We start from the raw sequence: 17,787 nt of genomic DNA, 5'->3' as shown, positions 1-17,787 counted from the left end.
CTTGGTCAGAAGGTGGGGTTTTAATGAGCACAAGTGAAAGAAAAGACCAGAGCAGAGATATTTAGGAAGAAATTCTGGTAGCTTTGTTAAAAGTTTATCAAAGCAGATTCGTAGATGAATCAAGAGATGCGAATTTAAAGAATGCAACTATCTCAGGGGCAACATACATCTACTGGTATTGTTTCATCTTCTACGCCAGTACAAACACAATGGAAAATAGGTCACTGTCATCTTTATTAGGAAAAAAAATTGTTCAAATAACTTAGATCCAAAAACAGTTTTACAGAAATTGCATTGAAAAATATTTACCATTTTAACTGGCTGTCAGAATTACAGAAGTATCAGTTAACATTAATACAATTAAATGCCAAAGAACTGTAAAAAGTATCATCTTTCAATAAATGTTCCAAGTATACGTTCTCACTTTAAAAGGTCTCACAGAGACAAACAGCAGGGATTAAGTTAAAACACAGGATATCTGTGGGCAAAATAAACCACTCCCAAATTAACTCCCACCCTCTTGATTCTTACCGACCCTGACAATTCTGAAGTGAATTTACAATTTACATTTTCATAATAAACTCTGTCACTGAAGGCACAGATCCAAGTGTTGGTTAATTTCCGAAGCCAGGACAGCAGATTGACAGACTGGGCAGTTAACAGGCATATTGCTATCATCCCCACCACTGTTACCAGCCTTAGCACCGGCTTGCAGTGGTAACACGGCAGCACCTTTCGGGCTCTGCAGATTCTCAGAGTCCGCCTCACTGGAAGTGCTTGCCCCAGTGGATTGACCTCCCTGTCTGACTGTAGTCAATTTACCAAAGGCATGCAAAATGGTCCCTCTGGGAAAGGGTGGATCAGGCCTTGCCTTCTTCTCATCTCCCCTGTCCCTTTGGAGAGGAGATCTGTCCAAGTCAGAGATGAGCCTTTTCGGGCAACCTTTTGGCACTTTATTCACAGAGTTCATTAGCATGGCACCATTGATCCGAACAGGTGATCCATCGATGCTGACAAAAGCCTTGCTGTTGGAAACAGACTTTTTAGCAAGTTTTGAGCTTGGGTGGTCTCCTGGACTTCTTGGTGGGCTTCCAGGAGACCCCAAATCTGACAGCAGAGAGTTAGATGAACTTGAGGCCTTCACAGCAGCTTCAGCAGTCCGGGACCGCAAAGGAGGTTCAGAATCCCACGGAGCACCGTGGGATGACTGAGTGAGCAATCTCGCAGGAATATTCCCTGGGGACTCATGTTGAATGGCTGAGTTAGGACTGCTGCCTTTGAGGATGTGACCTTTACCACTGAACGGGATGACAGTAGATATATCGACACCCACAGATTTACCTAAATAACAGAACAGGAAGAAGATTATTACCCTGAGCTAGTTACACATGGAGCCAAGTGGTTGTATTTGGTAAACAAACCAAAAGGTGTTAAAGATCACTATGTTTCTTCTTTAAACTGTGTACATCACACTTTATCATGTGCATTAGAACTTTAATTCAGAGACTTTATCACTCTTGGGATTGAGTGTCACTGCCAATGACTGCCTAGGCCATGCCCAATACCCTACATTAGATGCACCATTTTGAACTGCTGCAGTCCATGTAGCAAAGTCACTCTCGGTCACTTTAGTCTCTTCTCACTGCCATCGGGAAGGAGGTACAGGAGCCTTGGGTCCCGCACCACCAGGTTCAGGAACAGTTCAACCATCGGCGAACCAGAACTTCACTCAAACCCAACCCATCAATGAACTGATTTCACAACCGACAGACTTGACAACTCGGTTCTCAGTATTCTTTGCTTTTTTATTATTATTATTATTGTGATTTTTTATTTGCAGTTGTCTTTTGCACATTGGTTGTTTGTCAGTCTGTTTTTCCATTGATCCTACTATATTTCTTTGTTCTATGTGAATGCCTGCAAAACGATAATCATAGGGTAGTACATGCTGACGTACTGATTTCGATAACAAGTTTACTTTGAACTTTCAATTACGAGGACATTACTGCAACACCAATATCATATCAATATATTTTGGCTTAACTGCTCTTTAAAATGGCTTAATGCCTGAGTACACCAACTCCTTGGAGTTCAGAGGATGAAAGGTGACCTGATAGATCGTGTGGATAGCCAGAGCATAGTTTTAAGGGACTTGGAAGAAGGTACGGGGGGATATCAGAGGTAAGTTTTTCCAACAGAGAGTGGTGGGTGTGTGGAATGCACTGCCAACGACGGTGGTAGAAGCGGATACAATAGGGTCTTTCTTAAGACTCTTCAATAGCTACATGGAGCTTAGAAAAATAGAGGGCTAGGGAAATTCTAGGTGGCTTCTAGAGTAGGTTACGTGGTTGGCATAACATTGTGGGCCGAAGAGCCTGTAATGTGCTTTAGATTTCTATGTGCAATGGATGTGGAAATGTATCCCAGAATAGTGGACCCATTTCACAGTAATGCAAACATACATGCTAGTCTTTAAGGATCAACTTTACATGTATTTGGAATTTGCTGTAGTGAGTTGGTCAGGATGTGATGCGCAACAAAAAAACAACATGCAATGGTTAATAAAGAATGATATAAAATATAAAGTTAGAGGTTAAACTATTCAAATATGCATCAAAATATAAAACCAGCAGGTACTTGCAATGTACAGAGCATTATAGAGAGTGCAGTGGCTGAGGTAATAGACAGAGAGAGGTGGAGGGGTCTACCAAAAACGGTTGATGTGAATGGCTAAATAAGTTGACATTTAGCTGACAAGCTGATTTTACTTTATTTCAGTAAATTTTATTTAATAAACCTCAACTCACAGCAAGATAGGAGAATAGTTAAGGAGTTCTGTTCATTTCCAGCTGATGAAGTTATAAACCAGCTTAAGAACCAACTAGACAGGTAATGGGATCAGCTGTTGAACAAACCTCTCAAGAATTGAAGTGAATGAGGCGTTAAGTCTGAAGGACAATCAAATCTCTCCTTTAGAAAAGATGACAGTTAATCAGTCTGAACTTCTAAGACCATAAGGCAGAATAAGGCCATTCAGCCCATCGAGGCCTCTCTGACATTCTATTTTGGCTGATTTATCATTACTCTCAACTCCATTCTCTTGCCTTGTCCCCTGAAGCCTTCAATGCCTTTACGAATCAAGTATCTCTCAATCTCCACTTTAAATATATCTGGTTTCCTGGCATTCACAGCCGTCCGTGGCAATGAATTAAGTACCTCTCAACCTCTGCTTTAAATATACCAGATTTCTTTGCCTCCACAGCCCCCTGTGGCAATGAATTGCACAGATTCACCACCCCTGGCTAATGAAATCCCTCATCTGTTCTAAAAGGATATCCTTCTAGTCCACCACTATAGAAAATATCCTCTCCACATCCACCCCATCTAGGCCTTTCAGCATCCAGTAGGTTTCAATGAGATCCCCCCAACCCCCCCCCCATTCTTCCAATCCAGCAAGTACAGGCCCAGAACCAAACACTCCTCATCAATTAATTGCAAATGTTGAATTGCAAACTGTAACAGAAACAGAGAAAACTATTGTTTCACCTTCAAAGTCAAATATAAACAAATGTCTGGTGTTGTGATGAGTGCAAGACCAAGAATACAATGAATTAGAATCGTTGCACAGAAACAGAAATTGGCCCTTCAGCCCACATAGTCGAGCTGAACTTCCATATTCCAAAACATACCCACCCACCCAGGGATATACAGTACCTTTATCCTTAGGGGGTCCTGAGAGATGGCCTGCCATTCCTTCTGCCTTCCCTTTCTTTGCCTTGTAATTCTCTGGCTCCTTAACTTTAGTGAACGTCCCACCACACGTCAGCCGATGCTCAGCCCACCAGGGGTCTCGAGCCGATGGTGCTCTGTTCATTGCCCGTTTCACGTAACCGTAGTAGGGCCGCCTGTTTTGGCAGGGCCCGTCACAACGCCACCAGTGCTGCCGGTATACATCAACCTCGTCGTGGAAGTTGTGATAAATCTGAGAGAGACAGACATGTTAAAACAAGCAACAATTCTGTGGCTAGAAATAGCACTTCAGGTTCACCTCCCAATCTGTGTTTCTCTCCATCCTTCATGTTTGATAATGCAGTCAGACTGCAAACTCCATCCATAATCACAGCTACATTCAAACAGACTAACCAACGGCATGCACACACCACATACACAAATTACCCTCTCCAAGGCTACATACCATTTCAAACTAAGTCATACTTGCAGATACATCAGCATTACAGGTCAATTTAAGGATTGTGTCACTGTTATTGACCTATTAGTAAATACACCTCAGACAACCAGCCTTGTGTACCTTCTATAATAGTAATATATTACAGAATTATACAGCACTACATCACAGAAACAGGCCCTTCCGCCCATCTAGCCTGTGCCAAACCATTATCCTGCCCAGTCCCATTGACCCGCACATGGACCATAGCCCTCCATACTCCTCCCATCGATGTACCTACCTAATCTTCTCTCAACTGAACCCATATCTGCCCACTTCCACCTCATTCCACACTGGCGCCACACTCTGAGTGAAGAATTTTCCCCTCAGGCTCCTCTTAAACATTTTATCTTTCAACTTAAATCTATGACCTCTAGTTGTAGTCTCACCCAACCTCAATGGAGAAGGCCTGCTTGCATTTACCCTATCCATAACTCTTCATAATTTTGTGTACCTCTATCAGATCTCCCCTCCTTCCCTACATTTCAGGGAATAAATTTCCAAGGAACTTCACTGAGTTATTAACAGGGAAATAGAAAATGGCACCAGAACATTAAAAAGGTCACTAACCAGGTTAAAGAGAAGTCGATAATTGCAGTCATTTTGGGTGGGACTTCAGCACAAGACAGCCAATGACGTCGTAATGAAAATTAGGGTTACTCAGAAGCCAAGCATGCAAATTATTACCAGAGAAATGACAGACGAAGGGCACAGAGAGTTAAATGCAAGCCGGCTTTTTCCAGAGGTTGGGCAAGACTGGAACTAGTGGTCACAGGTTAAGAGTGAAAGGTGAAATATTTAAGGGGAACTTGTATACTCAGAGGGTAATGAGAGTGTGGAACAAGCTGCCAGCAGAAATGTTCAGTTGCAACATTTAGAAAGTTTGGATAGTACATAGATGAGGGGTATGGAGGGCAGTGCTGCAGGTGCGGGTCAATGGGACGAGGTAGAGTAACAGTTCAGCACGGGCCAAAGGGTCAGTTCCACGCTGCAGTGCTTTATGTATGGACACAGCAATGGAGAAATTCATTAAACATTTAAGCTGGATGGGACACAATTATTAAATGGTTTTGGATGCACTTTACTTGGGATGATAAATACTTTTCATTTAAGATACAAATGCCCCTCCATATTTCACCAAAGGAGCTCATCCTGATCACAGTACATCTCTGTGCTTCTGCCCTAGAGCTGGAACCAATATCCCTTTTGATTTGGAGCAGGCCATGCCATACCTCATGAGACACAGGAGCAGAACAGGCCCTTTGGCCCATGACGTTATGCCAATTTACTCCGGGGTCAATGAAACCACAAGACACAGGAGCAAAATTAGGCCATTCAGCCCATCAAGCCTGCACCACCATTCCATCATGGCTGATTATTATTCCTCTCAACCCCACTCTCCTGCCTTCTCCCTGTAACCTTTAACACCCTTACTAATCAAGAACCTATCAACTTCCACTTTAAATATACTTGATGACTTGGCCTCCACAGCTACCTGTAGAAATAAATTACACAGATTCACCACCCCTTAGCTAAAGAGGTTCCTCCTCATCTCTGTTCAAAAGGGACATATTTCTATTCTGAGGCTGAGCTCTCTGGTTCTAGACTCCCCCACTATAAGAAACTCTGCTGCAAGGGATCACCAACATTTTACTGGATTGTGTTCAAGAACACAAGAATAGGAGCAAGGGTCAGCCACCTGGCCCTTTGAGCCTGCTCTGCCCTTTGTTAAGATCAAACCTGACCGTCTATCTCAGCCTGGTGGCTCCGTCTCTGCTGAACTCAACAACTGAGACCCACTATGAACCTCTTGGGTGGAGAATTCCAGAGATGCAGCACACTTCAGGTGAAGAAATTAACTTCAATTTTCTAAACTTTCACCCTTGTACAAATTTTGTACGTTTCTATGAGCTCTCCTTTCATTCATCACAAGCCTGATACAGACCTAGTCCACTCAATCTCTCCCTACATGGCAAAATTGCTCAAATGAAACTTTGGCATATACAGTGGATTCAGGTTAATTGGGACACATTGAGACCAGTACATTTTGGCCCAATTAAGTGGCTTCCCCAATTAGCCAAAGTTTCATGGAAATAGTTAAAAAGGTATAAAAAAGGCAAACTGCCATTTAACTGAGAAACAAATTATGTATTTAAATGAAATACAGAACAAATTAGGACACCGACACTACTGCAGTACTGTAAAACTGTATTACCTAATAGTTGATTTGGTGGTTGTCCATCGTATAAAATGATGGCAAGAAACCTCTGCAGGAAGGATCTCAAAGTGGAAATGGCATTGCACTGGGGGAACTCAACTCTCTCGACCTTGGAAGTCTGGGTCTACTGGTATGGGTAGACATCAAAGCTAGGGTTCCTTGCATGCAGGAGGTGACCACGACCAAGCAACTGAAGCTACTTTAAAACTGTTCGCTCCGAGCACAGTGCAGTGTCTAATGCCCAACACAAGTGCACGCATCTGATGCTAGTTATAGACTGTTTGACAACAGTCTCCCGTCCCAATTAAGTGGCAGCATCCCAAGTAACCGAAGGGAATTCTAGCTATTTTCTCGATTTGTTCTTGTTAAGAGTTGCCACAAATAAGCTGCTGCCCCGATTAACTGGAGTCCACCATACATCTTTTTGTAGGCAAGGATACCAAAAATGCACACAAAACTCCAAGTGTGGCCTCATCAAGTAGGTAAGGCAGCCTTGCTCCTCTGTTTAAATCCTCTCATAACAAAGACCAACGCAGAGTGATGGGTGCCTGGAAACCGTTGCCTTGGGTGCTGGTAGAGGCAGATACATTAGAGACATTCAAGAGACTTTTAGATAGGCACTTCAATGTGAAGGAAAAGGGAGGATATGGACATTAAGTAGGCAGAAGGGTTTAGTTTATTTGGCCATGTGAATACTAATTTAATTGGTTTGGCACAACATAGTGGGTTGAAGGGCCTGATGCTGTGCTGTACAGTTTTATATTCTGGGACTTAAGCTCAACCACCACATGCAGAAATGCAGCCAACAAATGGGCAGAAACCATTCCAAGAAAAGCTGCTCATCCAATTACATCCTCTTTCATCACCAGCCCTGACACAGTGAACCATGGCTTCATTCATCACCGCCTTAGCTCAGAAGGTGGGGATTGATGTGTGCTTCGGGATTTTTACTTTTAAAAAAGCGAACGACTCATAATTGGTGTCTGCCTCAGTACTTACAGTGATCTTGGCTCCAGACATCTTGTTGATCCTGTTCATGTGTTTGCAGAATTCAGGCCCGTGAGAATCATGATCTTTGTTATTGTTTGTAACGAACAGCAAGGCGTGGATCATTTCATGTAACAGTGTCTATTGAGAAAGCAAAACGGAAGTTGTGACTATGTTATTGTAATTAAGTTTCCTTTCCAAATATTTTTCATAATAAAACATTTTCTTAACTGAAAGTACAATGACATTCTAATATCTTACAGATTTGCATGTATGTGTTCAGACATCACACTCCAAAACTATCATTACATAAAGGTTGCATTTCACTTCTAAAGATAAAGTAAAATGTGAGTATTTGTCCTTAAGCCTGATGGTATGTGTTTTTGTATCTTTTGCCCGAAAAGAGAAGAGGTCCAGGGTGAGTGGGGGGTCTTTGATTATGCTAGCTGCTTTCCTGAGGCAGGAAGGAGTATAGAGAGAGTCCCAGAGGGGAGGCTGGTTTCCGACACGTTACATTCACAACTTGGGGAAGCTGTAAAGGTTAGCTGGATTAGAAAGTGAGGTCATAGAGATCATAGCACTATGGTAGCAAAGGAATAGTGAACGGGAGATCTTCCTAGCCTCATGGGAATGGCGAGAACATACCTTTCAGAAAGGAATAGTGAACGGGAGATCTTTCTGGCCATGTGGGAACGGTGAGAACATACTTTTCAGAATTAGGCATTTTACATTTCTGGAAAGAATAAGGCAACTTTGGATTACTTGTGGACAGACACTAGGTGCTGAGAATTCTGTTCCTGTGACTGGACCATACCACAGACCCATGAACCCAGCAAGAGCTGGAAGGGAGACCTTTTGTGCACCGTGTGTATTGTATTCAAAAGTGAAGTAAAACATTTAACAGACTTGTCAGGGTTCCTAAAGTACCAAACACTAAAACTACGTAGCACATACTTCAACCAAGTCACGCCTGGCTCGCAGTTTCAACAGAGGTTCACTGATGCGTATTGAACACAGTCCCCCTCGCCCCTCGTAGCAGCATAAACCTGCACATCTGTAACAATGCAAAGCAGACAAGTGGTACCAAACATTTGAAATACTGTAACTGCAAATGTTATATTGACAACACAGAACCAGACTAAAGATTTATTTCCAAATGATTGATCACATTTTTGTTTAGAAATGTACACTGGAATCATAGAACACTACAGCACAGAAACATAGACCTTGGCCCATCGAATCCATGCCGAACTTTTATTCCCATCGATCTGTACCTGGAACACAGCCCCCACACCCCTCCCAACCACATCCTCAAGTGCTGCAATCAAACCCACAGCCACCACTTCTGCTGGCAGCTCATTTCACCCTCTCACCACCCTCTGGGTGAAGTTCCCCTTCAATATTTCACCTTTCCCCCCCAACCCATTACTTCTGGTTCCAGTTGACAACTAGATATCCCTCCCCAAACAACTATCTGACCAACTTAGTTTTGATTTGAAAGACTCGAGTGGACAGATACAAGGCATGATCCAACTCAGCACCCAGAAGCTGTAGAGATTGGCAATGAGCAGAATCGATACCAGAAAGGAGAGCTGAATAAATTGTACAACTCTATAAGTCAGTTAGCATCCATTGAGGGGATTAAACAATCGAGAGTTCCCCTCCACCTTCCCTCTTTTCCCTTCTCCCATGGTCCACCCTCCTCTCACAGATTCCTTCTTCTCCAGGAGCTTACCTTTTCCATTGAGGCACCTACCAATTTCTTACAGCATCCCCTCCCAGCTGGCTTCACCTATCACTCTCCAGCTTGTAGCTTCTAACCACTTCCCCTCCCCCCACCATTTTATTTTGGCATCTTCCCTGTTCCTTTCCAGTCCCGACAAAGAGTCTCACCCCGAAACATGAGCTGTTCAATCCTCTCCATAGATGCCACCTGATCTGAGAGTTCCTCCAGCATTTTGCATGTGGGTGTTTCTGGATTGCCAGTATCTGCAGGTGTGTGTGTGTGTGTGTGTGTGTGTGTGTGTGTGTGTGTGTGTGTGTGTGTGTGTGTGTGTGTGTGTGTGTGTGTGTGTGTGTGTGTGTGTGTGTGTGTGTGTGTGTGTGTGTGTGTGTGTGTGTGTGTGTGTGTGTGTGTGTGTGTGTGTGTCTGTGTCTGTGTAAAATTAATAGAAATGGGAACAGACCACTCAGACCCTGCCACTCATTAGGATCATGGCTGAACTTGTACGTCACTTACCTACACTAAACCTGTACCTCATTTACTGAAAGTACTCTCCCCGAAATGCGATGAAATCCGCACCAGGACGGGTTCCTGCAGCGTTCCTCAGGGCGGTGCTGAGAAACTGGCACAAACTCAGGTGGACAAGGGGGACAGTACTTGGAGCAGGAGCACGCCATCTGTCCATTCAGTAATATCATGGTAATTGGACTCTGCTCCAACTACCTGCCTCCATGACCCTCAATTCCCCTGCTAGTCTAACAGTGTCTTCAATATGTTTAATAAGGTAACCTCTACTATTTCCTTAGGCAAAGAATTCCACACATTCGCTACTATTCGGGAAATTCCCCAAATTTTAAGGTTATGTGCCCAAACATTGGAAACAACTGCCCAGCCTTTACTTTATCCATTCCTTTATGATAGATAGGAAAAGGTCACGTTAGGGGGAAATCAGCCCCACCATAACTGCTGATCATTCGGTGCGAACTGTTTGCCCTGGCCCCGGCCCCAACTCACAGCGTCATCCTCGGGCTCCAGCGCACCTCCACCCCGGCCAGCCGGCCCCAGAAGAACATGTCGTTGAACTGCAGAAAGAGGCCGCGCAGGTCCGGGTTCGGGTCGATCAATTCCCACGACCCGTCCACCACAGAAAGAGGGCCGTGGGGCTCAGCTGGACGCGCTCGGCCCACCTCAGCGACGCCGGCATCCTCGGCCTCCCAGGCGGCCTGTAACTGGAGGGCCAGCAGCAAATCTCCCTCCATTCTCTCAGCCCATCAGCGCCAGACCCTCCTATATCACGTGACGACGATGGACCCGATCAGACCAATGGACGCGCCGGCAATCTGCGCGAATGGGCCACTCAGAAACCAGGATGGGTGGGGCAACAACCAATGAGAAGTAAGAGAGGGTGCTGATTGGCCATGCTGCAAAACGAAATCAACCTATAGTCAGGGGGTGAATTTCCACTGACCAATGGGGATCAAGAAAATAAATGGCTTAGTTATCAGCTGCCAATCAGAGCCTCCGCTCTCCGCCGGGCGGAAGGAGCTGTCAGCTGAAGGGGCGAGCGGAAGTGGAGGGACAATCCTGAGGTGAGGCCTGGGACTCGATTTTTTCCTCGGCCTCGCGGTCTCGGCGGTTAGGGATGGCAGTGGACGGCGGCGGGAAGTTGCGGCGCCAGTTGGAGGCCATGCGCTTCGACCCGGCGCTCTACGTGAAGCAGCTGTCGCAGCAGTCGGACGGTGACCGCGACCTGCAGGAGCACCGGCACAAGATCCAGAGCCTGGCCGACGAGACGGCGCAGAACCTGAAGAAGAACGTCTACAAGAACTACCGGCAGTTCATCGAGACGGCGCGGGAGATCTCGTACCTGGAGAGCGAGATGTACCAGCTCAGCCACATCCTCACCGAGCAGAAGGGCATCATGGACGGCCTGACCCAGATGCTGCTGGCGGCCGACCGAGAGCAGCAGCAGCAGCAGCAGCAGCTCCTGCAAACCGGGGCGGCCGTCTCCTCCTCGACCTCGTCCGTCGCCAGCACCGGCGCCTCCTCGCAGTCGGACTCCTCGCTGCTGCCGCGGGATGCCGAGGAGCACAAGCAGCGCACGCTGACGCCGCTGCTGCAGAAGGTGGAGGGCTGCCAGGAGCTGCTGCAGGCGCCCGGCCGCTACCTGGTCTACAACGGCGACCTGCTGGAGTGCGACCCGGAGAGCGCGGCGCAGCTGCAGCGGGTGCACGCCTTCCTCATGAACGACTGCCTGCTGGTGGCCGCCTGGCTGCCGGGCCGCCGCGGCGCCGGCCTCCGCTACCGCTTCGACGCCGTCTACCAGCTGGACAGCTTCGCAGTGGTGAACGTCAAGGACGCGGGCCCGATGCGCGACATGTTCAAGGTGCTGATGTTCCCCGACACTCGCGTCTTCCAGGCCGAGAACGCCAAGGTGAAGAAGGAGTGGTTGGAGATCCTGGACCAGACCAAGAAAAACAAGGCGCTGAACGAGCGCCGGGAGCTGGAGAAGGCCGAGGCCCTGCGGCTGGCGGCGGCCAAGAAGGAGGAGGAGGAGCAGCGCAGGAGACCCCTGGCGTCTGGCAGTACCAACCCATTCGAGGAGGAGGAGAGAGAGGGCGAGGAGCAACGGGCGCCCCTCCAGCCGCTGGACCTTAGCCTGGACTGGATCCAGGAGCTGCCCGAGGACCTGGACGTGTGCATCGCCCAGCGGGACTTCGAGGGTGCCGTGGATCTGCTGGACAAGTTGTCAGCCTACGTGAGTGGCGCCGACGGTCAGCCGGGTGTGCGGCAGCTGAGGAGCCGGGTGGAGCAGCGGGTGCGCCGGCTGACCGACGTGCTGGTGTACGAGCTGTCGCCCGGGCGCTCGCTGCGCGGCGGCCCACGGGCCACCCGGCGCGCCGTCTCGCAGCTCATCCGCCTGGGCCAGTCCACCAAGGCGTGCGAGCTGTTCCTGAAGAACCGGGCGGCTGCTGTGCACACGGCTATCCGCCAGCTGCGCATCGAGGGCGCCACCCTGCTCTACATCCACAAGCTCTGCAACATCTTCTTCACCGGCCTGCTCGACACGGCCCGCGAGTTCGAGATGGATTTCGCTGGCGACAGCGGCTGCTACTCGGCCTTCGTGGTGTGGTCGCGCTCGGCCACTCGCCTCTTCGTGGATGCCTTCAGCAAGCAGGTGTTCGACAGCAAGGAGAGCCTGTCCACCACAGCGGAGTGCGTGGAGGTGGCCAAGGAGCACTGCAACAAGCTGCGTGAGATCGGCCTGGACCTCACCTTCACCCTACAGGCGCTGTTGGTCAAGGACATCAAGGCGGCGCTCCAGAGCTACAAGGGAATCATCATGGAAGCCACCAAGCACCGCAACTCTGAGGAGATGTGGAGGAGGATGAACCTGATGACTCCTGAGGCCTTGACAAAACTGAAGGAGGAGATGAAGGCTAGCGGAATCACCAACTTCGATCAGTACACGGGTGACGACTGTTGGGTCAACCTCAGCTACACCATCGTGGCCTTCACCAAGCAGCTGATGGCTTTCTTGGAGGAAGGGCTGAAGCTGTACTTTCCAGAGCTGCACATGGTCCTGTTGGAGAGCCTCCAGGAGATCATACTGGTGGCCGTGCAGCACGTCGACTACAGCCTGCGTTGTGAGCAGGACCCGGAGAAGAAAATCTTCATTCGGGACAATGTTTCCTTCCTTTACGAGACGGTTCTCCCGGTGGTGGAGAGGCGGTTCGAGGAGGGGGTTGGGACACCAGCCAAGCAGCTCCAGGATCTCCGCAATGGCTCCCGAATCATTCGTGTCAATCCAGAGAGTACCAATTCCTTTGTCTGAACATCTGAGTACTTGTTGCAGGCATCCCCTACACAGCCGCTCCCCTATAGTTCTTGTTTAACACAAGCTGTATCTGTTTGGGACAATCTTAAGTTATCTCATGTTATACAAAGGACAGTATAATCACCTGCTAGTTGTTATTTTTAGCAACTCCTGCCTTGTAAATACTACTGCTTTGTCTGGTTATATTTCACCAGTAAAACAAATTTATGGCAGTACCTGGATTTGCTTACGTACTAACATTTGTGCAAAAAAAACATCACCATTGGCTTCCAAGGCCCAATTATCCTTCCACTGCCAAAAACTGTCTCTCTCCTTCTCAAATACACTTTAAAATGCAATTCCATTGCCTAAACATTTGGGATATATGTAACTTGGTGCTTGGTTTTTCTCTGCTGTTGGTTTGGTGCAATAGAAATAGAAGGTGGTTTCATTGTTGTAGTCCTTGAGTTTCAATGCTTTCTAAATTCAATATCACCTGAAGCTCAGTGTAATTTTTCCCCCATTTAAATCCCATGAAGTACTTTGGGTTTAACAATTTTGAGGGACTCTACATGTCTTCAGACAGTGTCAGCATTGCAACTTGTTGCTATGCAGTAATGGTGCAATTCTGCCCTAACATTGGAGACTTGCTTTGGGGGGACGTTGGTTTGGCAGTGCCATATTGTAGGTACTATCTTTTTGGAGGTAATTCAGGCTTTAAACAAAGGTCCCCATCAATGTATTGATTTGATTGCCAATTATTCTGATTATCAGTTAACCTCCAAGCCAATGCCACAAGAACTGGCGTCCATCGCATTGTTTTTCCTATGTGGACTAATTATACTGTAATATATACTATCCTATACTATAATACTTTCAGTTATAAATGCTTTGGGTCAATTTGAGATTTTTGTTTACATTTACGTCAGCTTAATGATTGAAAGTTGCTTCACCCTGTGCTCTACTGCTGCAAATATGTCCAAGTTCAGGCTCACTGCCAAAGTCCTACAGAAGTGATTGGGCCTCCTTACGCTGTGCCATCTTCACAAAGCCAAAATATTCTTCTTTTCATCTTGGAACATTTTCTTCTCTGTTTTGCCTTTAGACTGTAGAATTTTAAAATTTTACACTGGTCTACTGTAGAGTTTGTAAATTTTGCACCAGTTTACTGTAGAGTTTGTAAATTTTCTGTTAGTCTACGGTAGAGTTTGAATTCTTGTAATATGAGAGGAATGGCACCAGGTAAAGGCCGACAAGTTTTGTTTGGGGTCTGAAGGATTTATTTGGGTGCTTTGAAGATCATTAAAGGTCAGTGATCTCCAGTGTTGTCCGTGTGGAGTTTGGTCATTCTCCCTCATTACAAAGGTGCGGAGGTTGGTAGATCAGTTAACCACTATAAAGTGGGTGCTACTGTAATGTAGCAGTAAGCATGACGTTATTACAATTCAGTGTTCCAGAGCTCAGAATTCAATTTCAGTGATTTGAGAGTTAACTACCCTTGTTTTTCTGAATGTGTTGACTGCAGGACCGTGCCTCGGCTCTTGAACTGAACAGCTGTTCCACTTGATGTGTTAGCTCTGAGTGAAGCTGTGATTAAACCATTGTGACAGGTTTTCAGTTGCAGCTTAAATGTGTCAGGGGCCAATAGGATGAGGTGCATCTCATTTTGTTCTAAATTTTGCCCCAGTAATTTGGATTTTTAATTGCATATTCCATTCTCTGTGGGAGGTTACAGTTTTATTTGATCTACTACTTCTAAATGCCATTTTTATGATCTTTACTACTTTAAAATTAGAAGTAAAGTTGCCACTGTAGTGAAAGTCTAATTTCATCTTGATCCTGCATTAATGCTCTATGAAACAATAACATTTGAAGTACCTTTTTAAAATAAAACTTATTTTGGTATTCAGATTATCAAAATATTGATGCCGATTTTTCCATTTTAGTACAATGGCTTTATTAGAAAATCAAATTCGTATTCAACTTTAAGGGCCACAGTTCTGTGTACAGATTTTTGCCACTGAATCTGATTAGATATGTCACAAGATACATGCCATACCCAATCAGATTCAGTGGCAAAAATCTGCACACACAACTGTGACCCTTAGAATGCAAATTTGACTTTATTTAATTTTCTTTTTTGTTTTTATAATGGCATTATTTGGAGCAAAAATGTATCAAATAAAATTGCATTATTTTTCACATATGCAGATCAGCAAATTGGAGAAACGTTTCATTTACAACATCTTAATGCATTCTTGTAAGCATGCTTGTGTTCGTTGGTAGTACAGTCAACATTGAGATGTAGGAAATGAAAAGTCAACTTGGATGTCAGGTTCCAGCAAGTGTCAGTGTGATAATGTTTGGTAATCTGTAGTGGTGTTAGTTGGCAGAATCAGTGTTGAGTAACAGATCAGAGAATCTGTATATTCTTTAGTGTGGATCAATATCCAACTGAATCCGTGGCTGGATCGTTGGTTTTATTTCTCCCTGAAGAAATGACATGGGTAATTGGACATTGTTACCTCTAGATTGCACAAAGTATAAATTTTATGTTAGTCCACTGTAGAGTTTGAATCCTTGTGATAAGAGAGAAATAGCATCAAGTAAAGGCTGGATTTTTTTGTGTATTGCATTTATCCTGTTCTAATGTGGAGATGCAAGTACTGTCCTCACTTCTGTAACTCCCCCATGTGAGAGATGATCAAATGAAGATTGCATGTTTACAGTTATTGCAAAGTTATTGAGTTTAAATTTTATATTTGTCAAGTGAGGCAGGATCTATTGAATGATTATTGCTGAGTTGATATTGATAGAGCACTTGCAATATATTCAGAAAGACTATCGAATTGTTTCTATAGAATATCTCTGCTTGTTTCTATAGAAGACTGTAGAAAAGAAGTAAGAACCCAGACTAGGCTGTTGGTCTTTTTGAGTTGGTCCATTATTCATCAAGATCATTACTAATCTATTTCAGCCCCATTTTTCTGCCATGTCCCTGTATCTTTGAAATCCAGTACCTTACTAATCTGTTTTGAATGCCATTAATGATGGCGATGCTTTACACCCCCTCAGACTGGAAAGTTTCAAAGAAATCTCTCCTTGTCTCAACCCTGCACAATCCACCCTTTGATTTAAGTCTAACCCTCTTGCATCCAGACCCAGCAACCAGTGAAATCAGCTCCCTTGTCAGACCCCAAAGAATGGCAGATATGGTAGATGTTTCAGTGAGGTCACCTTTTATTCTACAGACCAGAACAGTGTTCTTCAGAGGAGTGGTTCTCTTATTGTTTATATGAAACATTAAACACGGACCAGGAAAGAGTCAGTATTGAGTCCCACTGAGCTAGAACAGGTAGGAGAGAAGAGTATGGGAGAGTGGCCTGGGAAAGGGAGGGGGTAAGAATTGCCAATCCTGCTTCCATCTCATTGTGTATAACAATGAAAATATAAATGAATTCTTATTTTCTTCTGATTGCCTTTTAAGGTATAACTAAAATGAAGAGAATCAACAAAGCTATTTATAGACAGCTAATTATTGTTTGGATGAACCATATAGTTTGTCTAGAAAAAATGAAAAATTACTTGTAGTATTGTTGCTAGGATGTATAAATCAGGTTTTGCCTAAATAAAAAGTGACTGAGAATACTGTCTTGTTTACATAATTTCTTCAAATATTATAAACCTAACATCTTCGAAACTAGTCTGCTGAATCTTCATTGTAATATTTCATTGCAAGTATACAGAAGGTCAAGGTTGTACACAGTCTCATTATGATGGCTTTTTGATGCGGATGCTCTTGAACTCATCCCTTTGCACTGAAAGCCAACATATCCTTTGCTTTCATAGTTGCCCGTAGTACCTGCATGCTGGTCTTGCTGACTTGTATTCAAGGAAGCCTGGGTCCTTTCACTGTGAGAATTTCCTAGTCTCTTTCAATATAAAACTAAAATATTTGGCATTTATAATATTATTTTATATTCTCTGTGGAGCTTCCCACTTCTCGAACCAACATATGACCATCCTCATTACCCCTCACACTTTCCTTTGTCCAAGCTGTTGAAATCGATTGTAAATAGCTGGGCAATGACTAATCCCTGCTATATTCTGTTAGTAACTGCCTGCCAACATGAGAGCCCATTTATTCCTTTTTTCCATCTGTTAACCAATCTCAATCTACTGTTAATCTGTTTATACACTAGGGGTGATGTGGGCCCTTCATCTTAGAAAAGATGTGCTGGCAATGTAGAAGGTCCAGAAGAAGTTTGTGAGAATGATCCCAGGAATGAAAGGGTTAACACATGAGTGATTGATGGCTCTGGGCCTGTACTCACTTGAGCTTGGGCAGGGGGTGGACTCTTTGAAAGCTATTACTGAAAGGCATAGAGTGGACGTAGAGAGGATGTTTCCAATTGTGGGGGAGTCTCGGACCAAAGTGCACAGCCATAGAATAGAGAGAGATCCCTTTAGAACAGAGATGAGGAGGAATTTCTTTAGCCAGCTGTGGAGGCCAAGTCATTCGGTATATTTAAAGCGGAGGTTGATAGGTTCTTGATTAATAAGTGCGTCAAAGGTTATGGGAGATGAAGGCAGGAGAAAGGCTAATAAATCAGCCATGATGGAATTGCAGAGCACACTCAATGGTTCGAATGGCCTAATTCTGCTCCTATGTCTTATGGTCTTGTTATCTCCAATTCCACATAGTCGAGCTTTATTTACATTCTTCCTGTGTGGAAGCTTAAGCGGGGGGGGGGGGTAAAATCTCATTGTTACAGTAAGTCTTATTTTGAATAAGTGTTGGCATTGTGTAACATTAA

General features: G+C 45.0%; 2 protein-coding genes across 2 annotated transcripts; one reads left to right on the top strand and one right to left on the bottom strand.

The window, feature by feature from the left end:
- Nucleotides 1-216: 216 nt before the first annotated feature.
- sprtn (SprT-like N-terminal domain) lies at nucleotides 217-10,435 on the bottom strand. The gene is made up of 5 exons (XM_072250895.1): nucleotides 10,168-10,435; nucleotides 8,385-8,484; nucleotides 7,443-7,571; nucleotides 3,715-3,982; nucleotides 217-1,341 (listed from the first exon to the last, which is right to left on the bottom strand). The coding sequence occupies exons 1-5, from the start codon at nucleotides 10,410-10,412 to the stop codon at nucleotides 587-589; spliced, it is 1,497 nt and encodes a 498-aa protein (XP_072106996.1). The 5' UTR covers nucleotides 10,413-10,435; the 3' UTR covers nucleotides 217-586.
- Nucleotides 10,436-10,696: 261 nt separating this feature from the next.
- exoc8 (exocyst complex component 8) lies at nucleotides 10,697-16,616 on the top strand. Its single transcript, XM_072250862.1, has one exon. The coding sequence runs from the start codon at nucleotides 10,796-10,798 to the stop codon at nucleotides 12,986-12,988; it is 2,193 nt and encodes a 730-aa protein (XP_072106963.1). The 5' UTR covers nucleotides 10,697-10,795; the 3' UTR covers nucleotides 12,989-16,616.
- Nucleotides 16,617-17,787: the final 1,171 nt, after the last annotated feature.

Source organism: Mobula birostris, chromosome 2 (assembly GCF_030028105.1).
Source record: "Mobula birostris isolate sMobBir1 chromosome 2, sMobBir1.hap1, whole genome shotgun sequence".
Classification (NCBI taxonomy): Eukaryota; Metazoa; Chordata; class Chondrichthyes; order Myliobatiformes; family Myliobatidae; genus Mobula; species Mobula birostris.
This window is presented reverse-complemented; position numbering and strand designations above follow the sequence as displayed.